General features: G+C 57.5%; 6 protein-coding genes across 6 annotated transcripts; 2 read left to right on the top strand and 4 right to left on the bottom strand.

Annotated features, from left to right (window-relative positions):
• Positions 1-602: 602 nt before the first annotated feature.
• SLS55_009045 (uncharacterized protein) lies at positions 603-1,560 on the bottom strand (the record flags this gene model as incomplete). The annotated part of the gene is made up of 2 exons (XM_066780450.1): positions 603-917; positions 988-1,560. The coding sequence occupies 2 exons, from the start codon at positions 1,558-1,560 to the stop codon at positions 603-605; spliced, it is 888 nt and encodes a 295-aa protein (XP_066629679.1).
• Positions 1,561-2,828: 1,268 nt separating this feature from the next.
• SLS55_009044 (uncharacterized protein) lies at positions 2,829-4,788 on the top strand (the record flags this gene model as incomplete). The annotated part of the gene is made up of 7 exons (XM_066780449.1): positions 2,829-2,899; positions 2,953-3,073; positions 3,125-3,513; positions 3,565-3,913; positions 3,981-4,063; positions 4,142-4,415; positions 4,483-4,788. The coding sequence occupies 7 exons, from the start codon at positions 2,829-2,831 to the stop codon at positions 4,786-4,788; spliced, it is 1,593 nt and encodes a 530-aa protein (XP_066629678.1).
• A 1,428-nt stretch (positions 4,789-6,216) lies between these two features.
• On the bottom strand, positions 6,217-7,738 carry SLS55_009043 (uncharacterized protein; the record flags this gene model as incomplete). Its single annotated transcript, XM_066780448.1, has 3 exons — positions 6,217-6,245; positions 6,881-7,211; positions 7,334-7,738. The coding sequence occupies 3 exons, from the start codon at positions 7,736-7,738 to the stop codon at positions 6,217-6,219; spliced, it is 765 nt and encodes a 254-aa protein (XP_066629677.1).
• Positions 7,739-9,098: 1,360 nt separating this feature from the next.
• SLS55_009042 (uncharacterized protein) lies at positions 9,099-10,506 on the bottom strand (the record flags this gene model as incomplete). Its single annotated transcript, XM_066780447.1, has 2 exons — positions 9,099-10,372; positions 10,431-10,506. 2 exons carry the CDS (start codon positions 10,504-10,506, stop codon positions 9,099-9,101), a joined length of 1,350 nt encoding a protein of 449 aa, XP_066629676.1.
• A 1,192-nt stretch (positions 10,507-11,698) lies between these two features.
• SLS55_009041 (uncharacterized protein) lies at positions 11,699-15,094 on the bottom strand (the record flags this gene model as incomplete). Its single annotated transcript, XM_066780446.1, has 6 exons — positions 11,699-13,248; positions 14,211-14,620; positions 14,679-14,755; positions 14,811-14,853; positions 14,904-15,030; positions 15,088-15,094. 6 exons carry the CDS (start codon positions 15,092-15,094, stop codon positions 11,699-11,701), a joined length of 2,214 nt encoding a protein of 737 aa, XP_066629675.1.
• Positions 15,095-15,467: 373 nt separating this feature from the next.
• CCT5 (T-complex protein 1 subunit epsilon) lies at positions 15,468-18,412 on the top strand (the record flags this gene model as incomplete). Its single annotated transcript, XM_066780445.1, has 9 exons — positions 15,468-15,471; positions 15,572-15,589; positions 15,661-15,709; positions 15,770-15,863; positions 15,918-16,940; positions 16,992-17,129; positions 17,194-17,374; positions 17,670-17,758; positions 18,368-18,412. 9 exons carry the CDS (start codon positions 15,468-15,470, stop codon positions 18,410-18,412), a joined length of 1,641 nt encoding a protein of 546 aa, XP_066629674.1.
• Positions 18,413-24,748: the final 6,336 nt, after the last annotated feature.

The raw sequence follows: 24,748 nt of genomic DNA, 5'->3' as shown, positions 1-24,748 counted from the left end.
AGTCGTCTCGCGAGCGGTGGAGGGCGTCAGTTGGTCCTGGCTGGCTGGCGGCGACATGTCCAGCAGTTGTGGGTTGAGCTGGAGTAGCTTGTGTGACTTGCAGGTGCGGGGGCCTCCATTGAGATGCAGCAGGCAGGTGCTGGGGTGGTGGCTGCAAAAGCGCGCCGCGGGCCGTGGGGTTTAGGGCTGGCTGGTGCCTCCCCACAGCTTACGCCAGCTCGGGGAAGCCGCCCTGGGCTGGTGCTGGTGCGATCGCGGGAGCCACCCCGATTGTCTGGCCCATCGCTCATCACAACTCCAGAACATGTACCTTCCGGCCAATTAGCCGACCGCCAACTCTCCGCTAGTATCCGAGCACGCGCTCTTGCGCTTATGCGCTCGCCGCCTGGACCTCAGAAATGAGAATGAACGATGCACCCTGACTCAGCGGTGAAATTGCACCGTTGGCAACGTTTTCTCATGAGAGAATTTCAACCGTTTTACAGTCTACTAGGGACACATGCTAGCTCTAATGCGCCTCCCGATGAGTGTTTGCCTGACGCCGTCTAGAAAATCCAATCCCTCATGCGCAATTATAATTCAACTGTTCACCGCTGCTGCACTCATGCGGAGGCGCAGTGACCGCCGTCGATGCGCAGGTCTGAGCCCGTCTGCCACGCACTGCCATCAGCCAGCAGGAAAATGGCTCCCGCCTTGAAGTCTTCAGGCGCGCCCAGACGGCCCAGTGCCGCTCCCCTCATCCATGTCTCCTCCACCTCGGGCTTCTCGGCCAGCAGCTGGTCGGTCATGGCGGTGCGGATGTAGCCGGGCGACAGCGAGTTGACGCGGATGCCGTGCGAACCCCATTCTGCGGCCAGTGAGCGTGTCATCTGGTGGACGGCCGCCTTGGACGAGTTGTAAGCCGAGCAGTGCAGTCCCTGTGCCAGGTTAGTTCGTTGTCGGCAAATCCACTGCGGAATGGGAAGTCCCAAGCGCCGCGCCACTTACCCTGTTCATGATCTGCCCGGACATGGAGGCGATGAAGACGATGCTGCCGCCCTTTCCGCCATCCCTCAGCACCCGCGCGACGTGCTTGGCCACGGTGAAGTTGCCAACGACGTTGACCTCCATGATACGCCTGTAGCCGTCGACAGGGTAGTCGATGGCGTCCTTCATCTGCTGGATGCCTGCACAGTTGATCAGGCCCTTGATGGGATTACCTCTTGCGGCGGCCTCCCCCGCAGCCTCTTGGATGACGGCCTCAACCTCATCCTCATTTGTAATGTCGCACTTCTTGTAGCTTGCGTGCTGCGGCTTGGATGCGAGCTTGGTAAGCTTGTTGAGACCAGCCCATTCTTCCGCACTCGGCTCGGCGAGAATGTCAAGGCAGACGACGTCTCCACCGGCTTCGACCACGGCGGTGGCAAGGGTGATGCCGAGACCACGCGCTCCACCCGTCACCACAATAGTCCTCCCCTTGAGACCGAAGAGCTTATCGACTGGTGCTTGGGCTGCAGGCGTCAAGTTCGACTCGGGAATCTCTGCAGGGAGTGCGGTGTCGGACACGATTGAGGGAGCCATGGCTGAAGGGTCAAGAGCAGTGGTTGAGCTGGAAAGAGGAGAAAGGTAGCAATGAGGAGGAGCAATCCAACGGCGGAGGGGACGGAAGACTCACCAAACTCTCTTCGTTAGGCGAGCGGCTCTCTTAAGAGCTCCAGGTCTTCCCACGCAGCGTCCTACATTACCGCTTCAGGGCGTGGGGAAGGCCAGAGTAGCTTTGCTCGAAAAATGAGGGGCAGTTTCCCAGAGCGGAAAGCGCAAGCTTCTTGCAGTCGCTCTCCCGTTCCCCACCACAGCACCCCGGATTACACCCAGGGCTGGACTTTGTTGACTACGGCTTCTACGTGCGGCTGGGGCGTTGAGCGGCATCGCAGCTCGTCTCCAGCGACTATTGACGCCATCATTGCGGCTTGTCCGTGTGTTGAGGAGGATGCCGCGAGCGCTGAGCAAGGCGGCGCTCCCGGATACCGCATTAGGGCGGGGAAGTTGCACGCGCCAGGCGCAGAGGCGCCGGGAGCGAAAGCGGGAAAGCTCGGCGCCTCGTCGCGTGTCGGGACACGACGTGTGCCAAGGCCGGGGTTGGGCCACACTGGCAAAGAGGCTGCCGCAGCTGGGGATCCCTCCGCCTCGACTCCACAGTGACCGTCGCTTTCCCCGGATAGATCTCCTCATGCGGCCAACCTGTGCCATCCCGGCCCGACTCACCAGTCACCAGTCACCAGTCCAGCAATCCAGCAAACGCTACGGCAGTGCCTTGCTGCTGCCGCCTCGCTCGCGGCTTGTTCCACTCACGACGCGGCCGCGTTGACAGCGATCCGACGTGATGCAGCCGTCAATCTCAAAGCCAACGCAAGGGTCCAAGGAGCCGCGCCGCAAAGCAGCAGCACTGCCGGCCGGCCGGCCCAACGAAAGCGCGACGGATGCAAGGCTTGCGAACGGCTCCCGCTTCGGCAATCCCACCATTCGATCATCGTGGAGCCGGGTGTCAGGCAAGGGTGCCATCGGCAGCGTCACCGCAAGCGTGATGGCTCATCCCGGTCACAATCAGCCTGGGGTCGTCTAAGCGCCCGCATGGAGTTTTCTCGCCGCGCCCGCCCAAAACCTGCACATGAATCAGGCCATGAGCCTTTGATGCTGCATATATAAACCCAAAGCCTGCACCAACATCATGCCCCAGCCTGCATTCCGGGGCCCCGCATTTCCTTTTGCTTGCCTTCCTTATCGCTCGCCTTCATTCTAGCCGCTGCTTTGTCTTCTGGCCTGAGTCGCCCCCTTAAAATACATCCGTCATGGTGTTGACTGGAAAAGCCCTTGATTGGGCCATTACCCTCTGCTCTGGCGCCGGCTTCCTCCTCTTCGGGTATGTTTATTACCGCGCACACGGGTAGACGAGATACTGACGAGGTGACACAGTTATGACCAAGGCGTCATGTCCGGCCTGTTGACAGGCACTGCATTCACCAAGGTTTTCCCCGAGATCGACACACAAAGGGGCGGCAGCTCGTCTCTTCAGGGCACTGTCGTCGCCATCTACGTTAGTCAGCCCCTAGATCTTCAAAGCCAACCCATCTGATGTGGGCGTCAGGAAATCGGCTGTTTCTTCGGGGCAATCTTCACCTTCGTCTTCGGCGAGCGTCTGGGACGTCGCAAGTGCATCATGCTTGGCTGCACCGTCCTCACCATCGGAGCAGTCATCCAGTGTTCCTCGTATGGCATTGCTCAACTAATTGTCGGTCGTATCGTTGCTGGTCTTGGAAATGGGCTCAATACCTCAACCATTCGTAAGCGTTTCTCCGCCATGTTCTCGAATCTCGACACTGACACTTGTGCAGCTGTCTGGCACGCCGAGCTGATGCAAGCCCATGATCGTGGCAAGGGTCTCGCCATTGAGTTCATTCTGAACATCTTTGGCGTCGCCCTGGCCTACTGGGTCGACTATGCTTTCAGCTTCGTGAACAATGAGTCTCAATTCCGGTATTTCCCAATCTACCCCTTAATTCAAACCTCCAATACTGATAATGCCAGCTTCCCCATCGCCTTCCAGATCCTCTTCGCTATCGTTTGCCTTGGAATGATCGTCTTTCTCCCAGAGTCCCCCCGCTGGCTGCTCAACCATGGCCACGACGAGAAGGCCCGCCACGTGCTTTGGCGCCTCCAGCGCGACGCCAAGGAGATTGGCGAGGATTCGGAACCCGTCAACAACGAGATTGCCATCATCCGCCATACTTTGTACGAAGAGAAGGAGATCGCCGGTGGCACTACTTTCACCGCGCTTCTCAAGGACGGTCCTCAGCGGTTCCGCTACAGGACCCTCCTTGGTATCGGTGGCCAGTTCATGCAACAGCTTTCTGGTATCAACCTGATCACCTATTATGTAAGTCGGAGACCCCTATTGGATGGCGTGACTTTAGGAGGTTGCTAATTCTTTTTCTATTCATCAGGCTGCGGTCATATTCGAGACAAGTATCGGAATGTCGCACAACACTGCTCTCCTTGTAGCAGGAGCCAACGGAATTGCGTATTTGTAAGTCGTGTTTATGTGCCTGCAAGGAGGTGGCACATGTTGTTGTTCTTTCCGGGTTGCTGACACCATCGTCAACAGCCTCTCCACGTTCCCCGTTGTCTGGGTCCTCGATCGCCTCGGCCGCCGCAAGCTCATGCTCTTCGCTGTCATCGGCCAATCTTGCTGCATGGCCATTCTCGCTGGCACTGTTTCCGATGGCAGCAAATCAGCCGGTATCGTTGCCGCCATCATGCTTTTCCTCTTCAACTTCTTCTTCGCCATCGGTCTGCTCGCCATTCCCTGGCTGCTTCCCGCCGAATACGCGCCGCTTGCCATCCGCACCAAGGCAGCATCGCTATCCACCGCTTCCAACGTACGTTTGAAACCATCACCCCGGCCCTTGTATTCCCCGGCTTGCTAACAACGACTGTCTCGTACAGTGGATCTTCACCTTCCTCGTCGTCGAGATCGTGCCCGTCTCGATCAACAGCATTGGCTGGAAGACATACATCTACTTCGCCGTCTTCAACGCCTTCTTCGTGCCCCTCATCTACTTCTTCTACCCGGAGACTAAGAACCTCTCGCTCGAGGAGATCGACCGCCTCTTCACCGGCGACAAGGTTATCATGCACCTGCCCGAAAGCATGCGCCTTTCCGCCGACACCGCCGCTATCAGCGGCAACATGGGCGCCGACAAGGACGGTGTTGCGGTACTCGAGGATATCAAACTCAAGGAGCAGGCTTAGGGGCTGGACGGCAGCCGTGTGGGTTAGAGTGACAATTCTGGATTATGGGGTTTTGGGTTTATTCCGCACTGGTGTTGCATTTTTTTGCTGCAGTCTGGGGGAAGGCTGGTGTATTTTCTTGTTATGAATTATTCCCGGTAGCGCTGTGTCGCTACGACCTTCTATGGAGGTAAAAACTTGCTTTCAAGGTTGAAGATTTTAGATATGAAATTTACGACAAGATTTCAAGACTCTATACTCCTCTTACATCAGTCCGACAAGTCAGCATCAATACCGTCCCGAGTCGATTCACCCACAACCGGCGAGCGCCGGGCATTACCAAATCGAAAGAGAGCATTTTGCCGTTGTCGCGAAAACACGCCACAACACTCAACAAGCGCTTGTACACCTCATCAGCCATGGTCGATCCGCATTGCCGGATCCGGAAATTGAATGTCTGGCGCTGACGGTTGCCTCAAGCGGTGAATCAGGCGCCAACAGCATGTGGCTGCGCGTGGGCAAACGTCGGCCCCGCGCGCGCGTCAATCAGCCTTGTTTTGTGGGGAGGCAGGGCTGATCAGGGATTGAACACGTGCGGAGTTTTGTGGTTGTGTGGCTTGTTGCTGGATCGTCGTTGGGGCTTTTTCCGCTGCGTCTTGGCAGAAGTGCGTGGGTTGACGTCAAGCTTTTGTTGTTGAGTGTTTGCTGCGCTTGGTGTTGCTGTAGACATGATCCGCCGCTGATAGATCGGTTGAGCCGCTGATAATTAGAATGCGAATGTGCGATGTTGATTTTGTCTGGGTCGAAGTGTCGGAGAGACATGGGATCACGGATAGAGGGCTTTGGAGTCAAGATGGGCTCACGCGCCAGGGAAGACGTATCTGACAGAACTAAGAGCGGTAAAGTCCGCGCTCTTGAGCCACTGACAACAGGTGACTCCCTTGAGTGGTAGTAGCCCGGGGCCTGGTTTCGTTGCTCATGAATTCCACATCATCCGGACGAGAACGGACACCTCCTCGATGACACATAAGTACCTGTAATATCACAGTAGCTTCCTTCACTCACTCTGGAGTCTCACATCGGACAAAGAATGGTATGGACCCTAGAAACAGCGCCCATGGAACCGTTGGAAGTCCCCGTACTGCATCGTTGGGTAGCAGAGCCGTGGCCGTGGCGGTCCTGGTAGGAGGGACGCCAGATCGCCTCCCGTGTTCGATCTCGTAGTCCAGGAATTTGATACGATTTCTGAGCATCTTTAGAAAGTCATAATACCGGCCAGCAAGTATGGGTGGACACTGGGGACGACGGACCAACAGGCTGAACGTATGCATATCCGACCATTACCAGAGCCTCTCGGTATCGGAAACGGTACGTCTTTTCCTGTACCCCTTCATCATGGGCTTGGGCTGATAAGATGATATCCATGGCAGCTAGTGGGTCAAGCAAAGTTCAATCAAAGCCATGCAGGGCATGGAAGTCTGCAGAACTTGGCAGATCTATTTCAGATCATTGTGTATTCCAACGAAAGTCCAGCGCGTGAGTGTCATGTACCAACGTGAACTTCTTGAATCTACATGTAGGTCTCCCAAAGGACGCGAAGCCACCGGATTTGTTGGTCCACGCAAGCACAGCATAGCATATCTTGATCATCATTGACCGTCAAGGAGCTTCACCCACGGCCCACGATCATGACATAAACTCATCATCAACTCATCGGAAACGTCATAGAGAGCGCAATCACAGGAAGCAAGCAACCAACCACCCCCGCCTCAAAGCAAAAGCAGCGCAACAAAAACGCTCCCGAACAAAAACTCCCTCAACCCGCCGCCCAGCCTCTCCACCCCACCGCTCTCATAAGCGCCGCCACTCGGCGTCGGCGTGGGCGTCGCCGTCCCCGTCCCCGTCACACTACTCGGCGTCGTCGACGCCGCATACGCACTCACGCTCGCCGCCGCCGCCGCCGCCGTCCCATTACCACCACCACTACTGCTACAATCCGTCCCAATCAGCGCCACACTGCTCGCGTCCCCCGTCCCATCCGTATAGTTATAGCTAGACGCGGGACTATAATTCGTGATACTCACACGCTCGACCGTCATAGTCCAGGGCATACCAGCGTCAGCCGAATACGTCGTGTTCCCGCCGGCCCAGTACCTGGTCCAGTACGAGTTGTCTTTGTCGCCGCCGGCCCAGATGCCGAGGCGGACGGTGGCGGGGGTCTGCGGGAAGTTGGCGCCGGCGACGGCGTCGGCGTAGGCGAGGGTGCGCACGGTGGTGTTGTCGATCAGCCACGCGATGCGGTCGGATGTCCAGTCGATGGCGTATGTGTGCGAGACGTCCTCGGGCGTGGTGACGGCGTGTTCGGCTTCGCGGTCGTATGTCGTCGTGTTGCCCTTGCCGAAGTAGTTGGATTGCACGAGCGTGTTTTCGCCGCCGAGGAACTCCTGCGGTTTGTCGCGTCGTGTCAGTGGAGGAGGTGGAGAGGGCGGCGAGAGGGTGGGTCGAGGGAGGGAGGGAAGGAAGGAGGAGAATGAGGGGAAAAAAGGAGACGAAAACCACCACTAACCCAATCGATCTCGTCCAAGTCGTCGCTCTCCACCACGATGGAGCTCACGATGCCCGTCCCCGGCGCGCTCTTCATCGTCACCTCGACGCGGCCGTAGAAGATGTAAAAGTCCGTCTCGATGGTCGGCGCGTCGCCGCGCTGCGCGATGGTGAAGGCCGCGCCCGCGTCCGAGTACGTCACGTTGCCCGCCGTCGTGGTCCACCCGCTGCTGTTTTTCCCGCCCGTCGTGAAGTCGGTTTCGAACACGGTCGACTGGCACAGCCCCGTGTCGGCCGGGCACGGGAATTGCGAGCTGTTGGTCGGGTTGCACGAGGAGTATGTCTGGGCGGCGGCGAGGGCCGGGAGGAGGGTCGTTAGGAGGGTGGATAGCCGGGCGGCGGTGCTGGAGGAGGCGGTGGAGGGCATTTTGGTTGTTGTTGTTTTTGGTAGTGGTGGTGGTGGTGGTGGCTGCTTTCTTGCCTGATTGGGTTAGGGCGGCGAGGATGGTGGGTGGTTCGATGTCGCTCAGGGCTGGCCACCTGCTGCTGCGATAAGTCGCAGGGCTGAACGAAGGGAAATGTTTTAGATGGCAGGTTTGCGGACATGGCTACGAGGGCTTTTCTATCATCTTCGCAGAGACACGACAGCAGGGAAGCACGGTTTGCGTGGTGACGACGAGGGCTAGATTGAATGCGGCTAAACTTCGTCTCTATGGCACCACACCTGGGGGCGCAGTGACCTATAGCGGCAGCGGGTGGGGCTGTTTGCGCGTGTGTCTCTGAGGCAAACACACTACCGGGAGGGACCGAACTGGGGACGTCGAAAGCGCTGACGCGGCCTTGGCGTGGCTGTGAAAATCGTCCATTTTTAACTCCGACCCGAGGAAACCCTATGGTTTGCGCCATTCACCGACATCCGTTCGTATCCGGTCGTGACAATTTTCTGCTGTTGAACTTCTCCCATTATCATTGTTTTGTTGAAGCATGCGCCTCGGAAGAAGAGTTCCTCCACCATGATGCAATAAGCATGGCCCCACGCGTCGGATCTGGCTTGGGAGGGAGTCTCAAAGGGGCGGGGCGGTGAAAAATCCATGCCCGGGGGTCCTCGGTGGTCGGAGCCGCGGCTACGATGAGGCCGAGGGAGACGAGGAGAGCGCAGATGGAGAACTTCATGTTGAAAGAGTCGCCGTGATCTACAACGAAGCATCGAATCAGCATACCCAGCATGTCATCGATCGAGGTGCCGTGCAAGACCTACCGTCAGCTGCACACTACTTGATCAGAAGCCGGACCTGCGGATCAAGATGCACGAGATGTATCTGGCTCTTGACCTGCTCCAAGGCAACGTCGATTTATACCTAAAACTTTGTGACTTGAGTTTTATCCGCTGGGCCACCATTCAACCAGGGTCCCAAGCCACCGTGGTTATGATCTACCAAGTACCACCCATCTATCAAAACCCCCATGGGTCATGCTGCAGGGATCCTTGGTTCATATCGCTTCAAGCGGGAACCAATCAACATGGCCAATCGCTTCGAATGATGCAATCTACAATGGTAGGAGTTGGCGCCTCCTTAGGGAACCCTGAGATGATTTCAGCGGTTAGCATAAGCAAAAAGGCATGCATAAGAAAGTTCATAGAAAACGCTTATCAATAACGGAAGCAGTACGCTGGCTGTTCTTAGGTTCCTATCTTTCCTTCTTCTTGACTTTCTACGCAAGGACTAATGATGCTTAAATCAGGGGGAAAAACAAGCAAGGACATCGTCACATCTCCCTCACACCCCTCACAGAGAAGACGTCACAGCCACCTGCGGCATCGCCGTCCGCGGCATCGCCGTCCGCGGCATCACCGGCCTGACCAACCGCGTCCCCTCTCCACCATCACCCTTCCCAATCTCCTCCACAGCCACCACCTGCAGCCCGGCCCCAGCATCAAACGCCCTACACCCCTCCCACGCCTCATCCATTTCCCGCACCTGCTCATCATCATCCGGCAGCGCGACCCTGGGCCTGTAATCATCACGGATGACCGAACACCGGTCGGTCCCGCCGCCGCCGCCGAGGTTGCAGTGGTACTGCGCGTGGTACGCGGCCGAGGGGACGAGGGGGACGGGGAATGTGTAGGCGGCCGTGGTGGCGGATGTGTGCGCGAGATCGTCGGGGTCAAAGGCGTAGAGGCCTTGCTGCGGTGCCGCCCTGCCGTAGCGGACGCTGCTGACGGCCGACGGCGCGAATGAGATGATTGCGTCGGTGCCGGTGGGCGAGGGGCCGCCGCAGGTCAGGCTTTGGCTGGAGTCGGTGGCGCTGATGTCGTAGAAGGAGAAGTAGAGGGTGGGCGAGGTGAAGGTTGTGCCGGCGGAGACGACGGTGACGATGTCGTCGTCGTTGTCGTCGTCGTCGTTGTCGTCGTCATTGGCAGTGGCCGTGGCCATGTGGTCGAGGAAGCCGCTCCTGGGGCGTAGCAGCCTCGCCGCGGCGGACGTCGAGTCCTCGCAGTTTGCCATGGTTGTCGGCAGCGGCCAGTGGTAGAGCTTGACCTTATTGGCCGTGATGACGCAGATGTTGCAGTAGCCGGTGCCATTGCAGGGCAGGTTCCAGCCTTCTGGGAATGCTGTGGGGTGGGCCAGCACGTACGACGACGCCTCCGAGCAGCGGTAGGGTTTGATGCTGCAGGCGGGCGCGGGGATCGTGTAGTCTGGGTAGGATACGGACTCGAAGGTGCGGGTGGTCATGAAGACCGAGCTGGTCCATGTGATGGTCGATGCCAAATCGTTTCCGGCACGTGGCACGCCGTCGCAGAGGGTGGTGGTGGGCGCGGCTGCGATGAGGCTGGTGGACGTCGAGTACAGTGTCTCGGCCGTGGTTGTGGTTAATGATATCCAGGTAGAGTGCTGCCTGCTCCAGGTTTTCCTTGACTCGGAGTATGCTCCATGTTCCCTGTTGCACTGGAGCGCGCTTGCCATGTCTGGTGCATCATCTGACTTGGAGAGTGAATCCTCGACGATAGTTGCTTGGGCCATCACACGTGCGGTGTTGACGGGACCGTAGGCGGAGGGTACTGTGGGTGCTGTCCTGTTAGCACGGAACAAGCGCAAGGAGCTTGGATGTCAACTTACATCCATTGCAAAGGCCAACAATCAATGCAATGGCCAGGAGCTGGAAAGCCAGGACCGTGGACCCGAAAGCGCGCATGATGAAAGACGTTCGTATACGGCTGATGGATTGGAGAGGATGTGGGGGATGCAAGGTGTGGAAACGGGGAGGTTATTATAAGGCAGATTGGGTATGAGCTGAACAGGAAAGAGCGCCCAGCCACATGCTATGTGGTTGACGGGAGTCATCAGGCATGTGCGGTCAGCCATAGGGCAGGTGCACCTGTCACACCGCGCTAGTTCTAAACTCGGACTTATACTACGACATCCACGCCGTAACTTCAACGACCCGCATTGCGCTCATTGTCGACTTCACGCTTCCCGACTCCCGCGCCTCGCTCTTGGTACATTTCCACGATGATTTCGTGGCTGGGAATGCACACTCACGTAGCTTCAAGCTGGCAAATGTGCTGCGCAAATAAGCCATGTGACCACAGGATTGGTCGTTAGCAGTGACTCGTGTATTATATCTCGGGGTCTCTCATCGAATAGGCGGCGTGGTCGAGCTTTGTGAGAGAGGTAAATGACTTTCCATCAGTAGCAAACGCCTCTGCATCACTGTGTTTGAAATGGCGAACCACCTCTGCCTTGCACCTTCCTGAATCACGGAGACGTCAGTATTGGAATTGTAGTGGGGGAAAGTGACCCAGGTAGGATGGCAACGAAAACAGGAAATAGAAGTTCGCGGGAATAAGCATACCAAGTCGTCTCTGCTTGCGTTTGCTGCACGCCACCGCCCGGATGCAAGGCAAACGGATTTCCGATCGCTGTTGCACAAGGGGCATTGACCTCATTCCCGGAGGGGGCGCAATCCAGCCGCACATCCTGACGTCGACGTTACTTTGGCTTCCGGAACAGCAGCTTGCGTCCGAGCACTTACGCTTTCCCGTTGTTCCCCTTCGGTCTCAACTGGGGGCCATTAGTGCCATGCCACAAGACTGTTTATAAACAGCCAACAGTCACAACGGATGATACCTCACTGACCCGCCGAAATCACCTTTGCTAACCTTGCCAGACTGTCATTCATGATTCAAAAGGTCCAGACGCTACCCAAACACTGGAGGAGATCCGTCCCGTTGAAATCCTCACCCAAGTCCTCCCAAACAGTCCAGTCCCTACCTAAGCTGAAATCGCGTTGCCGCCAACTCCGTCGCTGATAACTACGCCAACAATGCAACGATCCAATAACGGCACAAGTCTTCTTCCTTTCCCCGCAAATGCTTCCCAACCCCCTACTTCCGTACGCCCGAAACGGTCAAAAACCCACTGCCAACCTCGACCCTCCATCCCTCCGCGACAAGCATCTTCATGACGGCGGGGCCGATCTTCGCTCTGCCGCCATCGCTATGCCTGCCGATGCCGGTGACGATGCGGTACTCGTTCGCCTTGCCCTTGGCGTAGCCCTTGATGCGGTCCTCGCCCAGCGACGCCCACCACTCGGCGACCTTCTGGCGCGCGATGCGCTTGGCGTCGGCGACGCTGACGCCGTGCAGGTCGAGCTGCGCGGGGCCCGACTGCGCCGCCACGAGCGCGTCCGCCTCGGCCGCCACCGCCGACTGGAACGCGCGGTGGTTGTCGCGGCCCACCTGCCCGTAGTAGCCCGCCGCCGCCCGCATCAGCGGGTCGGATTTGCCCTTGCGGTGGTACTCGCTCGCCTTGCTGAAGGCCGCGTGGCGGGCGACGCCGAGCGAGGCCGCCGTGAGCGTGGATGTCGAGGTCGGGCCCGGTACGTCGTATTCTTCGTCGGGGTCCGAGAGGTTGAGCGGTGCGTAGCGGGGGACGAGCTGGATGCCGCCGCCGCCGCCGCCTGTCGGTGAGCTGGCGTTGGAAGAACGCGTGAGGGCCTTTGCGAGCTCGTGTGCGGCGGCAGAGGAAGGGTCTGTTAGGCGGATAAGCGCGTGGGCTTGCTGCAGATCGAGTTCGAATTCCTTGGAAAGTTCAAACACATTTTGAACGACGACGTCCATTTCCTCCTCCAGTGATTTTTTGTTCGTCTTGATATCGGACTCGATGAGCGCGGCGATGGTTGCCGCGACAGATCCGCCGCGCTCGTGGTATGAAGACTTGACGGCCTTGTACGAGACATTGACTTTGGTTGCGATGAAATCAACGTCATCAGACATGGTCTTCCATTTGTTTGGCGATGGGGCTGCCGGCTCTGAGCTGGATCTGGCGTACTCATCCAGGTTCATGAAGTTCGTCTTTTTGTTCTTCTTCTTGCCCTTGGCCTTGCGGCCACGAGGGGCAGTCCCGTCGGCAGCGGCGAACGTGTCGATGCCCTTTCGCAAGATCTTCTCTTCGCCGTCCTGGCCGTCTATCTCTTCAAACAGAACATGGTTCAGCAGCTCATCGACACATTTCTCGAAATCACCATTATTCTTCTTGAAGACGAAAGCAATGGTAGTGACACTTAGAGTTGGGAAGGTCTCGATAAGTTGCGCTTCTTTGGATGTCATGTTCAGGTTCTGAAGCCATGCCATGCTTGCGCCTGGCTCGGACGGCGTCGAAACACCCGAGCTTGAGAGGGCGAGCGAGGAAACGCCATTTGTGAGGCTCGTGGCGTCGGTTTCAGTCGAGGTTTTCGGGCCGTGAGAGGCTCGATCGTCCTGCTCGGGCGACGAGATATGCTCATGGGGCTGGGTGCTGCACCCAGAAGGATCAAAGTCGGTGAGCTGCTCGATGGCAGCAGCGTCTTTGAAGTGGGCGAGGAGAGCACGTGCTTGATCAAGGCAGTCCGGCACGCCCTTGTAGTCAGAGTAGATTGAGATGACGAGAGCGGGGTCTAGAGGAGGGCAGAATTCCCTCTGTAAGCGGTTAACGTTGTCAAGCAAGGGCGGCAGTGGGAGTACATGCCTCGAGGCAGGCTAGATCTTCATCCATGGCTGCGGAACGCGCGCTTCTTCTTTGCAACCGAGAACCGAGAAATGGGCATGCTCGGAACGAACAGGAGTCTGCCAAAGCACATACAGTCTGCGCGTCTTGAACGAGTGCTTCGACGCGACTAGAGGTGAAACCAAGTGGAAGAGGGAGACCCAACGAAGACGAGTCGTTTGCGAAAGGGTCGATGACGCGCCGAGCGGGAGCCTCGTTTGTCATCGGCCCGAACGCCGCCAGGCGGCCAAATGTTTCGCCGGGTAGCCTGGCAGAGATGCCTAGGTAGGTAGATGGAGACGCGCAAACGGCTGTCACCGCTCCATAGACATGGGTTAGCATCGTCTGCAGAGACGGGATAGACATGCTAATATTCTTGTTGACCACGGATTCTGTTTGGCTGCCAGCTAAAAGTCGAAGGGACCCACAGTCTCTCGCCCTGTAAATCCAGAGAGAACTGCAACAGTCCTATTGGCTGGGGTGGAGCACCCTGCATTTCCTGCAATTATCAAAGGCACTCACTCCACGCTATTTTGCACCACTCTCGAAAAAACCCCACGGATAACCCGATCCCAGTGAATGATTTCCAACGCCCTCATATGTGAACTTTCGCTTCTCGTTCAGCTCGGAGTCGCCAGCCGTGTTGCCCCACTGGCTCTGTCACCAGGCGGCGGTTCAGTTGTTTTCCGGAAATCCATCGAATAGGTCCTCAACTGTCGTCAGCACCGTTGCTGGCTGGGAATTCGTCGCCCTCGGACGTAAAGAATTTCCTTGGAACGAATTATTAGCGGCTTTACCGGTGGGGGATCAGTTGTAGTTGAAGTACAGATGCTGTTCATAGTACGCGAGCATCTAAGCCACAGTTAGTATTACTTTCCGCGAGTTTGAAGCATCTAGACAATCTTGCCTTCTGAGGACACTTCTGGTTAAGGACGGAGAGCGGATGGCGTGTCTTGCGGCTATCCGCCCAGACAACCAGCGCATAGCGCTCGCGCACGCCGGTCTTAGGATTCGGGACTTCCTCGATCGTATCGATGCTCGTGATGTGGTCCTCCCAGCTGCCCTTCGGGAACGGCGGTTCCTTTTCCTTCTTGACTGGCTTCGGTTCCGGCTCGGCTGACACGCTCTGCTCTTCCTTCTGTGGCTTGCGGCCGCGCCCACGACCCTTGCCTACGGGAGTGTCCGCCGGAGTCTGCGACGCTTTCCTCTTCTTGTTGCCGCCGCGGGTTGGCCGTCCTCCAATCTTTTTGAAGTATTCATCAAGAGCTTCCTTGGCGCCCTCACTTTGCACAATTAGCTCTGTGGTCCCTGCGAATTACCAATTGGCTCGCGCAGTCTTACAGGTTCTCCTCCGGCTCCCAAGTCCTATCCTGTTTCCTCTCGTATCCCTGCCACTTGATCTCGTATTTGACGGTGCCCTGGAGAGGCGTCAGTGGAAGTCGGCGGAGTTTGCAAATGGTGTGAGGGGCGTACATCGTCCTCGAAGATATGGCTCATCACTTTCTCCACAACGTATCTGTCAGATGTCAGCAAAGATCTGATGCAAGCGGGCTGCGGGCTTCGCACTCGTCGTCGCTCTCTTCGTCCTCTTCTTCCTCTTCATCCTTGGGCGCGGCTTTCGGCGCTCTCTTGTAAGCAATCTCAGCCTCGGAGCCAGAGCCAGAAGCAGATTCGTCGTCGCTGGTGATCGCAGCTGTGTCGGGTGGTTAGCTGGGTAGCTCGAGCTACACGCGCATGGAGCTGTACATACGCGGCATGGTGACGCGATGTGAGGCGCGGATAGCCAATTGACACGCGTCGGAGGAGGCAGTTAAGCAGAGTGCGAGAGCCCGACAGCGAATTTGCAAAGCGCGCAATTGAACGAACGGGGCTGTCGCGTTGCGAAGAGTGCGGAAGGCGGAGGCGCGTGTGGGCCGCGACGAGGGACGTGGACCGAGCGCGGCGGGCGGTGGACGGGCGCCGGCCGACTTCACGTACTCCAGAATTTTGTCCCGTAGCAGCACCATTCATCGCCCCGCCGCACCCCCTTCTCCCGATCACCGCCCGTCAGCGCCCGCAGTGACGCGTCCGAACCTTCCGCCGAGCTTGTAGTCTGGTCCTTTGCAAAGGACTCCCCGCGCAAACATGGCTATGCGTACGTCGTCCTGAGCTCCCCCGTGCAAGCACCGACCCCCTGCAACCAGCTGTCCACTGCCCCTCGACGAGCTACTGCTAACTACGCTGCCTCTGCACAGAGCTTGACATGTCTAATGGTATGCCCGGAGCCCGCCCCCGTTGCCGCCCGCACGTCTTGTCGACGACCGCCGCTGACCCCGCCGAACAGCCCAGGTGATGAAGGATGAGTCCGGCCGCCCCTTCATCATTGTCAGAGAGTGCGTATATACCCGTGGGAGCTGAGCTGCGCAGGAGCATGGATGTTGACGGGCATGCAGTCAGGGCAAGAAGCAGAGGACCCACGGTACCGATGCGGTGAAGCAGCACATCCTCGCCGCCAGGACTGTTGCCAACATTGTGAAGACATCGCTGGTATGAGACACCAGAGTGGCGCAAGCAGGTGGAGGCGCTGACGGATGTGGATAGGGTCCGAGGGGTCTGGACAAGATCCTGATTTCTCCTGATGGCGACATCACCGTGACCAACGACGGCGCTACCATTCTAGGCCAGATGGAAATCACCAACCACGTTGCCAAGCTTCTGGTCGAGCTCTCCCAGTCCCAGGACGATGAGATTGGAGACGGCACCACCGGTGTCGTCGTCCTGGCTGGCGCACTGCTCGAGCAGGCCGCCGACTTGATCGACAAGGGAATCCACCCCATCAGGATAGCCGACGGTTACGATGCTGCCTGCGAGGTCGCCGTGGCGGAGCTGGACAAGATCAGCGACGAGATCCCTTTCTCCAAGGATGATACGGAGAACCTCTTCAAGGTCGCCAAGACTAGTCTGGGTAGCAAGATTGTTTCCAAGGCTCACGACCACTTTGCCCGCATGGCCGTCGACGCCGTTCTCTCTGTTGCCGACTTGGAGCGCAAGGACGTCGACTTCGAACTCATCAAGGTCGACACCAAGGTTGGCGGCGCTCTCGAGGACTCCCTGCTCGTCAAGGGCGTCATCATCGACAAGGACTTCTCCCACCCCCAGATGCCGACCGAGGTCCGCGACGCGAAGATTGCCATCCTCACCTGCGCCTTTGAGCCCCCGAAGCCCAAGACCAAGCACAAGCTGGACATTACCAACGTGGAGGAGTTCAAGCGCCTCCAGCAGTACGAGTCCGACAAGTTCAACGAGATGATTGCGCAGATCAAGGACACCGGCGCCAATGTCGCCATATGTCAGTGGGGTTTCGACGACGAGGCCAACCACCTTCTCCTTACCAACGACCTGCCTGCGGTCAGGTGGGTTGGCGGTCCCGAAATCGAGCTCATCGCCATCGCCACCAACGGTAGGATAGTGCCCAGGTTCGAAGACCTCAGCGCGGAGAAGCTCGGTACCGCTGGCGTCGTGAGGGAGATGACGTTCGGTACCACAAGAGACAAGATGCTTGTGATCGAGGAGTGCGCCAACACAAGAGCTGTCACCGCCTTCCTGAGAGGAAGCAACAAGATGGTACGCCAATGCCCTGCGCCCGCTGGCTGTTCTCGTATTGACATAGCACAGATCATCGACGAGGCGAAGAGGTCGCTCCACGACGCTCTGTGCGTTGTCCGCAACCTGGTTACGGACAACCGTGTTGTCTACGGAGGTGGAGCCGCTGAGATTGCTTGCTCGCTGGCTGTTGAGGACGCAGCGGTCAAGGTACGTGTGACGACGTGTCAATCATGTGCGCATTCAATGGTTTTGTGGCTGACGCGGTTATCAGAGCCCTGGTCTCGAACAATACGCCATGCGCGCCTTCGCCGACGCGCTCGACGCGGTCCCCATGGCGCTCGCTGAGAACTCGGGCCTGAGCCCTATCGAGACCCTTGCATCCATCAAGTCGAGACAGGTCAAGGAGAAGAACGCGCGCCTGGGTGTTGATTGCATGCAAGCAGGCACCAACGGTAAGCCCCCCTTTGCATCATCACATCCCACGCTCTGTTCCCTGCAAAGACCGTTTGCGCGCTCCCTGCCCGCAATCTGCAGCCACAACTGCCAGCTGTTGCCGGCACTGCATGTGGCTGGCAGCCAGATGCGGTTGCGCAACGAGATGTCGCATATCCCGGATACACAGAATCGAGATCCCGGTCGCATGTGCAGCGGCTCGTACCTTCTTCTGCCATCCTATTTCACCACCAATTACTACCCGTCACACTCGACAGCCAACGGCAATGCAAGGGCTAACATTGATTGTGATAGACATGCGCGAGCACTTTGTCATCGACCCGCTCATCTCCAAGAGGCAGCAGCTCCTGCTTGCGACGCAGCTGTGCCGCATGGTCCTGAAGGTAAGTCTGCAGATTTCTTTGGTCGCCTCGCAATTTTCCGGTGGTGCTTCACCTGCAGCCCTTTTCCCCCGGTCACATTTATTTTGGGGGCCCAGCGCGTCTCCGTTGGCTCCATCGTCTCTGGCTGCAGCGCAGGTGCGCCGTCCCGACGTCCCCCTCAAGCCACGGTTGCACCGCATGGCTTCTGGCCGGTTCACAAATCGCCTCGAACCCCTGTTCTGCACTGCAGCCCTTGGTGTTACAAATAACGCCCACCCCCATGACCTCTTCTTGCTGCCCTAGCTGCAGCCTCCGCATCCCTTCTGACCCCCCCCCCCCCCCCCCCCCCCCCCCCATGTTTCTCGCTTCTCGCCGCGGCGCCCCTGACCTCCGATCTGCTGGGATTGTGAGCAACGGTTGGGCGTCGCTGGCCAGTGGGAACATATCGTCTCGCGTCTTCCCCGCTTCCCCGTTCCCGCCGTGCACATCACTGCACACACCCCGACAGGGACCCTGTCCAGGCTTCTAGGCCATCGGAGTCTGGGTTCTGAACCCGATTCGCGAACGCCCCTTCACCGCTTATCTGGAAGAGAGCCTTGGCTAACGCGTGTCTTTTCACCCTTGCGACAGGTCAACAATGTCATTATTGCAGGAAGCGACGAGAACGACTTCTGAGACAAGCGTCATGTTCCCCGTGGATGGAGGTGAAAAAGAAAACAAGGCACCGAGAGGGGCTGCAAGCCAACGCGTTATGGGAGATGATAATCGCGGCAAAGCGTCCCGCCGTTGATGAACTGGGATGCAGTCATGATGTAGCGGCCTGGACGGACGTCATCCCTTCAACCCCTTTTTGGCGCTTTTGGCTCGAGGAAGGGAATAGCAATGACGTTCTGGTGGGCGCTGCAGAACTAAGTAATGTAGCAGCGGGACATACTTGTTGAATAGAAAAAGAAAAAGACGAAGAGGTTTCCTTGGATGTTGGCTCACTGTGTGCATATACTGGGTGCGAGGAGAAGACTGCATCCCTTGCTCCTCGTGTGCTTCTTACTGCGTGCGTTCTGAATCTGCCGTACGAGCTTCTAGAAGACATGTCTTCTGTGTTTCCCTTTTGTTGTCTAGCATCTGCCTGCATCTTCTGCTGCACATGGAGGTATGCGTGACACCGCAACCTTATCACGCTTGCGTTCTGCAGCTGTGTAGGTGTCTGTAATTGAACACTTTCCATTGGAGCAGAGCACATGTAGAGTATTCGAAATACTGTACATGACGGCAATTGCACCACAGCAATGCAGTGCAGGCTAGGCGGCATATTTTGTCTTCGCATTCCCGATTTCTATTTGATTTTGATTTTTCTACGGCCCTCGACAATCCGCGTGCATATCACAGCGCAGGACGACAATGAATGTTTGGGGATATACATCGAGCAAAACGAGAAGGAAGCGCTCGCCTTTTCTCTTATTTGTACACACGGGAATTACCTTAACATGCAGTTCTTACGAAATGGATGGCACCCCCACGTGTCCACAGAACCTCTTTTTTTTTTTTTTTTTTTTGGCACGCCCTTTCACTCCTGTTGCATTTCCTGCTACCACGTCCCGCACGGTGCACCGTATTGCCACATCGACGTCGCATCTTGCTGTTGTGAAAAGGGGTCTCAGATAGTGTTTAGCAGCAAGGGAGCCGAGGACGAAGAGGGGAGCGGGGTTTCGTGCCACGAGGAATCCAGAGGGGAAAGGAGGGGGAGTACGGGGACTGCCTTGCTTTTTGGTTGGCCGGGGTTGGTGTGACAGGACTCAAGCAAAAAAAGAATCAGGTCTGCTACTACCTGCCCACTCGAGGTTGCATGCTGAGAGAGGCATTTCGGGACTCGGTAGGTGGTGCTGTAGACCTGATGTCTCGGAAGGGGCAGTGTTGTTTTTTTTTTTTTCGATGAGGAAGCGTGTGTGAGGTTCGAGAATGTTCTCGAAAACAGGAGGGCCGGTCAACGTGAGCGAAACACCCATTCTGGTGGAAATCATATACTCGGTACATACAAGTGATGGAACTGCCCTTGGATTGTCTCACAGCTAGTGCTAGCTTGCCATCAAATCTTAGTGATCAACATCCTGCCCTACTACTAGTCGCTGTCGTCACTTCCGCACAACCGCCTATTAACTTATCCTTAAACCTGTGTCCCGCCAGCCAATGGGAGATATTTCGGCGGGGGAAGCACTAGAAGATTTCCAAGTTGGGAAAGTAGCCTCTGGTTGAGGTGATTTAAGGCCCAATTGGGCGCTCACGGCGTCATCGGCGGTGGACTAGTAGGAGGTCATCATAGCCAACGTCAGCTGGAGAGATGTCCGTCTTTCCCCCATCAAACTCGAAAGAGTCCAACGCGCAAATTTCGAAGTGTCATTCGGACACTCCTGCTAAGGGGGAAGCACGGGAGGACGAAGCTAAAGGGATGGTGAGGTCCACCACATGTCCAGCGCCGACGTCATAGTTAAGGCCAACCCCCCGCGTGCCCTCGCACGACGAAAGTCCGATCAAAGAGCAAGCTGTCACACGTCTCGGAAGCTCAGCCGCAGTACGACGCATCGCGGCTTCGGCCTAGGAGCAGTGAAAATGGCTCATCATTTGCAGGCAACGAAAGAGCCGGCATTGCCATCATGGCGTGTGTCCTTGGATCCAATGCCACATGCCCACTCACTGCCCTGACGACGACGACCGCCCCGCCCCCCCCTCCGCCGGACTGGTTTTTTCCTTGCCCCTGCTCCGCTCCGCTCCTCCTCCATTCCCCCGGAAACATGGTTCCCGACGAAGATCCGATCCGCTGACCCTTGGGGGGAAGCGCTCAAGACTTGGAACCACACTGACAAGAGATTCCCCCGGACCGGCAGACCAAGCCGGCACTCCCCTCCTCCCACGGACCTCCGTCCTTTCCCCAGAAGGGCGCGGGACGGTGGGAAAAGCCGGATGAGGATTGGCGTTCTCAATGGCGGAATGCGGCGACGCCTCCTCACAACGGCCTCGTGTCGCGAATCATGAAGCCTGTACCGACCATTTCCCCCCAGCGCCACTTATGTGGGGAGAGAAGCGGTGCGGAGAAGGGAAGGGGGACGGGCGTCGTTGGCATGGAGTTGCCGGCGAATCGCCGGCCAAAGCCGTTTGTCACTGACTGACTGTCCGGCTGCTAGTTGGGGAGCTAGAGTCAAGCTGCCCTCGGTCGTCATCATCATCGGTCATGAGGACACAGGTTTAATGAATATGCATTCACAGACAATGAAGGGCAGGGATGGGGGTGCCAATCTCTCCAGCTTTTTCCTGCAGCACAACAACCCCGTTGCTCATCGCCAGCCAGCTGGCCGCCGTGCGGATCAACAAAAAAGCAATCTAGACCGCACAGTAGTGGCTGCCGCAGCCCTACTCGTCGTTTCGCGTGCAGCCGCACTCTTGCCCTGCATTCAAGGCAGAGAGAAGCATGCACGTTGACGCGCTACAGCTCGCTGCTGCTCAACCACCTACGTCACCGACTGTGGACGTTGCTGCTCCCCACGCCGTGCGCGCGCTTTTTCCTTCGCTTGCCCCTGTCGAAACCACACGGAGCCGAGCCGAAGAATGGACGGCGGCGGCCGGCAAAACGAACGGCTCATGATGGCCCAGTGACAGGTCACGCAACAAGGCGAGCACGACGCTAAAAAGGCCGCCGTTGTTCGATCGGAGGGCGCGCATCGACCAAGCGAACGAAAGCCGGCCGGCCGATGGGTCTAGCATCTCGACAATGGACACACACCTACCTACGTACGCAGTTGTCGGCCCATGCCTCGCCATCGAAGCAAGGACGAAGGCGCAGCAAGGCGCCTAGACTTGGTCACGACTGACGAGAGTGCCACCACATCTCCCCATCACGCAGGGGCACGATCGGGAACAAGATAGGTAGGTAGGCACGTGGAGCAGCGGTAGGCAGACAGGCAGGCAGGCAGGCAGGCAGCAGAGCATGCTACCCTACCACAATGCCCTTTTTCGTCCTTTCTTCCTCCCCCCACGGCTCAACCCGTTGCCCTGCGTACGGCCAGCAATTGCAACGGCGGCAGCCAAAGCCAAGTTACGTAGCTACGTCGCATCTGTTGTTGTCTTCTCGAAAAGCCAGAGCCATGCTCAGCTCCGCGTTATCTCCTCCCCCCTGGGCATCAAGGGTCCGGGTCCTCCTCCTCCTCCTCACTCCGTGTTTCGGCCCCCATCCCAAACCCACCCGACCCCTCACACCACAGTGGCGGCGGTCACGGCATTGTGCACGGAGAGAGGGGGAAGAAGAAGAAAGTGGTAAGGATACGAGCCGGGACAAGAGAAGCACGGATGGTTTGCCACGTTGTTTTCCCCTCCCCATGTTGCGCGTCGCGAAGTTATGTCGCGTATGCACAGAGTAGTACACAAGTATCCGAGAGCAGCAAGTAGCATAGTTGAGTAAACGGGATGCCCGTCTGCGCTCCGCAGTCGGCCCTTTTTCCCTCGAGTTTTTTTCCTGGCCCGTCCGGGCAACACGTTGGATGCCCGCTTCTTCCGACCCTCCGACGTGTCCGTGTGTCGTCTCTTGTCGGCGGCTTCCGAAGAAGCCCAAGCGCGACGACAACGAAAAGGATGGAGGAGGGGCAAAAAGGGCGGGCGGGCAGCGAAAGATTCCCACCAGCCGAGGAGGAGGGGGGGACGTTCACCACTCTCCGGCGGAACGAGACCACGCGCGCGCATTGCAACAACCCACTTGTCGCGGTGCCTTGCGTGTAAAACCGTCGATGATTGCCCTTCATCGCCAATGATGTGCGGAGTCGAGACTCGGCACAACGAGGTCGACACCCCACATGTTTTCTTCGTGCCCATTGAGGCGACAGCGAGCGAGCCAAAAAAATCAAGCGAAAAAAGAGACTGACCAAATCGATTGCGGCTCCGACGCTTTTCCTGCATGGATGATGCCCCTCCATCCTCGAAGAAGGGCCCAGCCAGCCGTTTTGAACTCGCTCAGCCCCGCCGCCGCCGCCCAGCCACATTCGGTGGTGGGGGTTTCCGCTTTCCGCTCTGCTTTTGCCTTCTTCTTCCTGGCTGGCTGTGCTGGCTGGCTGGCTGCGGCCTTTTGGGGGATGCGTCGCCTTCATTGCCAAATTTTTCTGATGCCCGCTGACGCCCCTCCTCCTCCCCCTCCTCCAATCGCATCCCCAACCTACTGTCCCTCCCGTGTTTCCCCGGCCCTGCATGGTCGGGCATCAATATCGTCGTGAAAGCGGGACGGAGAAAGTTTTTCCTCCCTCTTTGCCGTTGTTCGGTCGCGACGGCAGGTTTGCCGACCATGGCCTTCTCTTTCCGTGGTTCCGCCAATAATGCACTATCGATTATTGGAGGCAAAGAAAAGGGCAGGAAAAACGTTTTTTTCGTAGCAGCGAACCAAGTAATCTATCATGATCGTCGTCGTTGCTAGCGGGGAAACAAAGAAGCGGGCGCCGCCGTTGCGAGCCGGCGGGCCATTCACAGAGAGAGGAAGGATGATACACCACTAGAGCAAACCTTCACGATACCACCTTCTGCTTCTTTGCGTGTTCCTTCGGTCCCCCTCGGGCCGATCCGAACCAACGGCCTGGGTACGGTTCGAAAACGGGAAAGCCACTGGTTAAGGTTGCGACGAGATCTGTGGCAAGTGGGATTCGTCAGTTCGTCAAACGATGCCATGGTATCCAGAAGGCCCAACCGGATCGGCCCATTGTCGCGGGAGAGGCAAGCTGTTGCATGGCGTCGCGTTTCGCAATAACGCCCATCTCTCATGCGGGATGCCTCTCTCGCTCCCATCAACATACGCTCTCCCCATCTTGCGATCGATGGTTTGCCTCCTCGTACACGTCTGCTCCTGCCGGGTTCATGCAAACGCGGCGTGTGGTTCGATCCTGCTCGATCGCCTCCCCTAATGATAAATGGCACGGCCGCGCGCTGATGAAACAGTGGGTTGATGCGCTGCCGAAGTAGGAGGAGGAGGAGCATCATACACCACAAAAAAAAAAAGTCTGGAACAAACCGTGAAGCAACCATCATCGTCATCACCGCCTCCTCCACCTCCTCCCCATCATCATTCCTCTGCCCTTACGCACGGAACAGCGCGCGGGGCTTCTTCGATTCGACTTCGAATCCTTTATTGCGATGTGACGAAAGCTGCAACGCAGGCACCACCACCCACCAGTGCACCAACCACCCAAAGGGCAACGGAGTAAATAACGAAACATCGAACACGCACCACCAACCACCACCAGCGCCGGTCCGGTCGGGCCCAGACGACGACGACGACGACTACGACGACGCAGCAGCCACCACCAGCCCCAGCCCCAGCCCCAGCCCCAGCCAGCAGGATTGTTGTCGTTGTCGTTGTCGTGTGCAGCAGCAGCAGCCCTACGGAAAGTACCTTAAAACACTCGGACGACGACGATGACCGGTCCCGAAACGTCGGGCTAACACAACCCAAACTCCACTCAAAAAAACAGCCGCAACTCCACCCACACCACCCACACCACCCAACCACCCATGCCCGCTCTCCACCCCAAAAAAAAAAACCCCCAAAAAAACATATCCACAGCCCGCAATCTAGAACGTTGTCCCGAGCGCTCGGAACGACGTAAAGAAAGACGAGTCGAAAAAACAAGGCACACCGGCGAACAACACCACTGATCTGCGATTCGAAGCCCAAATGTTCGATTTCCAAAAACCAAACGGTCCGTATCATCGAGAGGGAGAGAGAGAAAGAGAGAGAGAGAGCCCAACCCAAACAAAAAAAGATACGGTGTGCAAAAAATGCACGCCAACACCGCACGCATTATTGCATCCATGCGTTGCGTTGCGCGCGCGCTCCCAGTAGCCCATCACCTGCTTCCCACCAATGCTTGAAGCAGATCAATCGTTGCTCTTTCTGTGTGTCTCTCTTTCTCCCTCGCGCGCGCGTGCACGCATGGCGATTGCAAAAAAGAACGATCATCGAAGCCCAAAAGAACACGCTAGAGAGAG

The sequence above is a fragment of the Diplodia seriata genome, assembly GCF_021436955.1.
Source record: "Diplodia seriata strain FDS-637 chromosome Unknown scaffold_9, whole genome shotgun sequence".
NCBI lineage: Eukaryota > Fungi > Ascomycota > Dothideomycetes > Botryosphaeriales > Botryosphaeriaceae > Diplodia > Diplodia seriata.
Note: the sequence above shows the minus strand (reverse complement) of the source record. Positions and strands in the feature narration are given on the sequence as shown.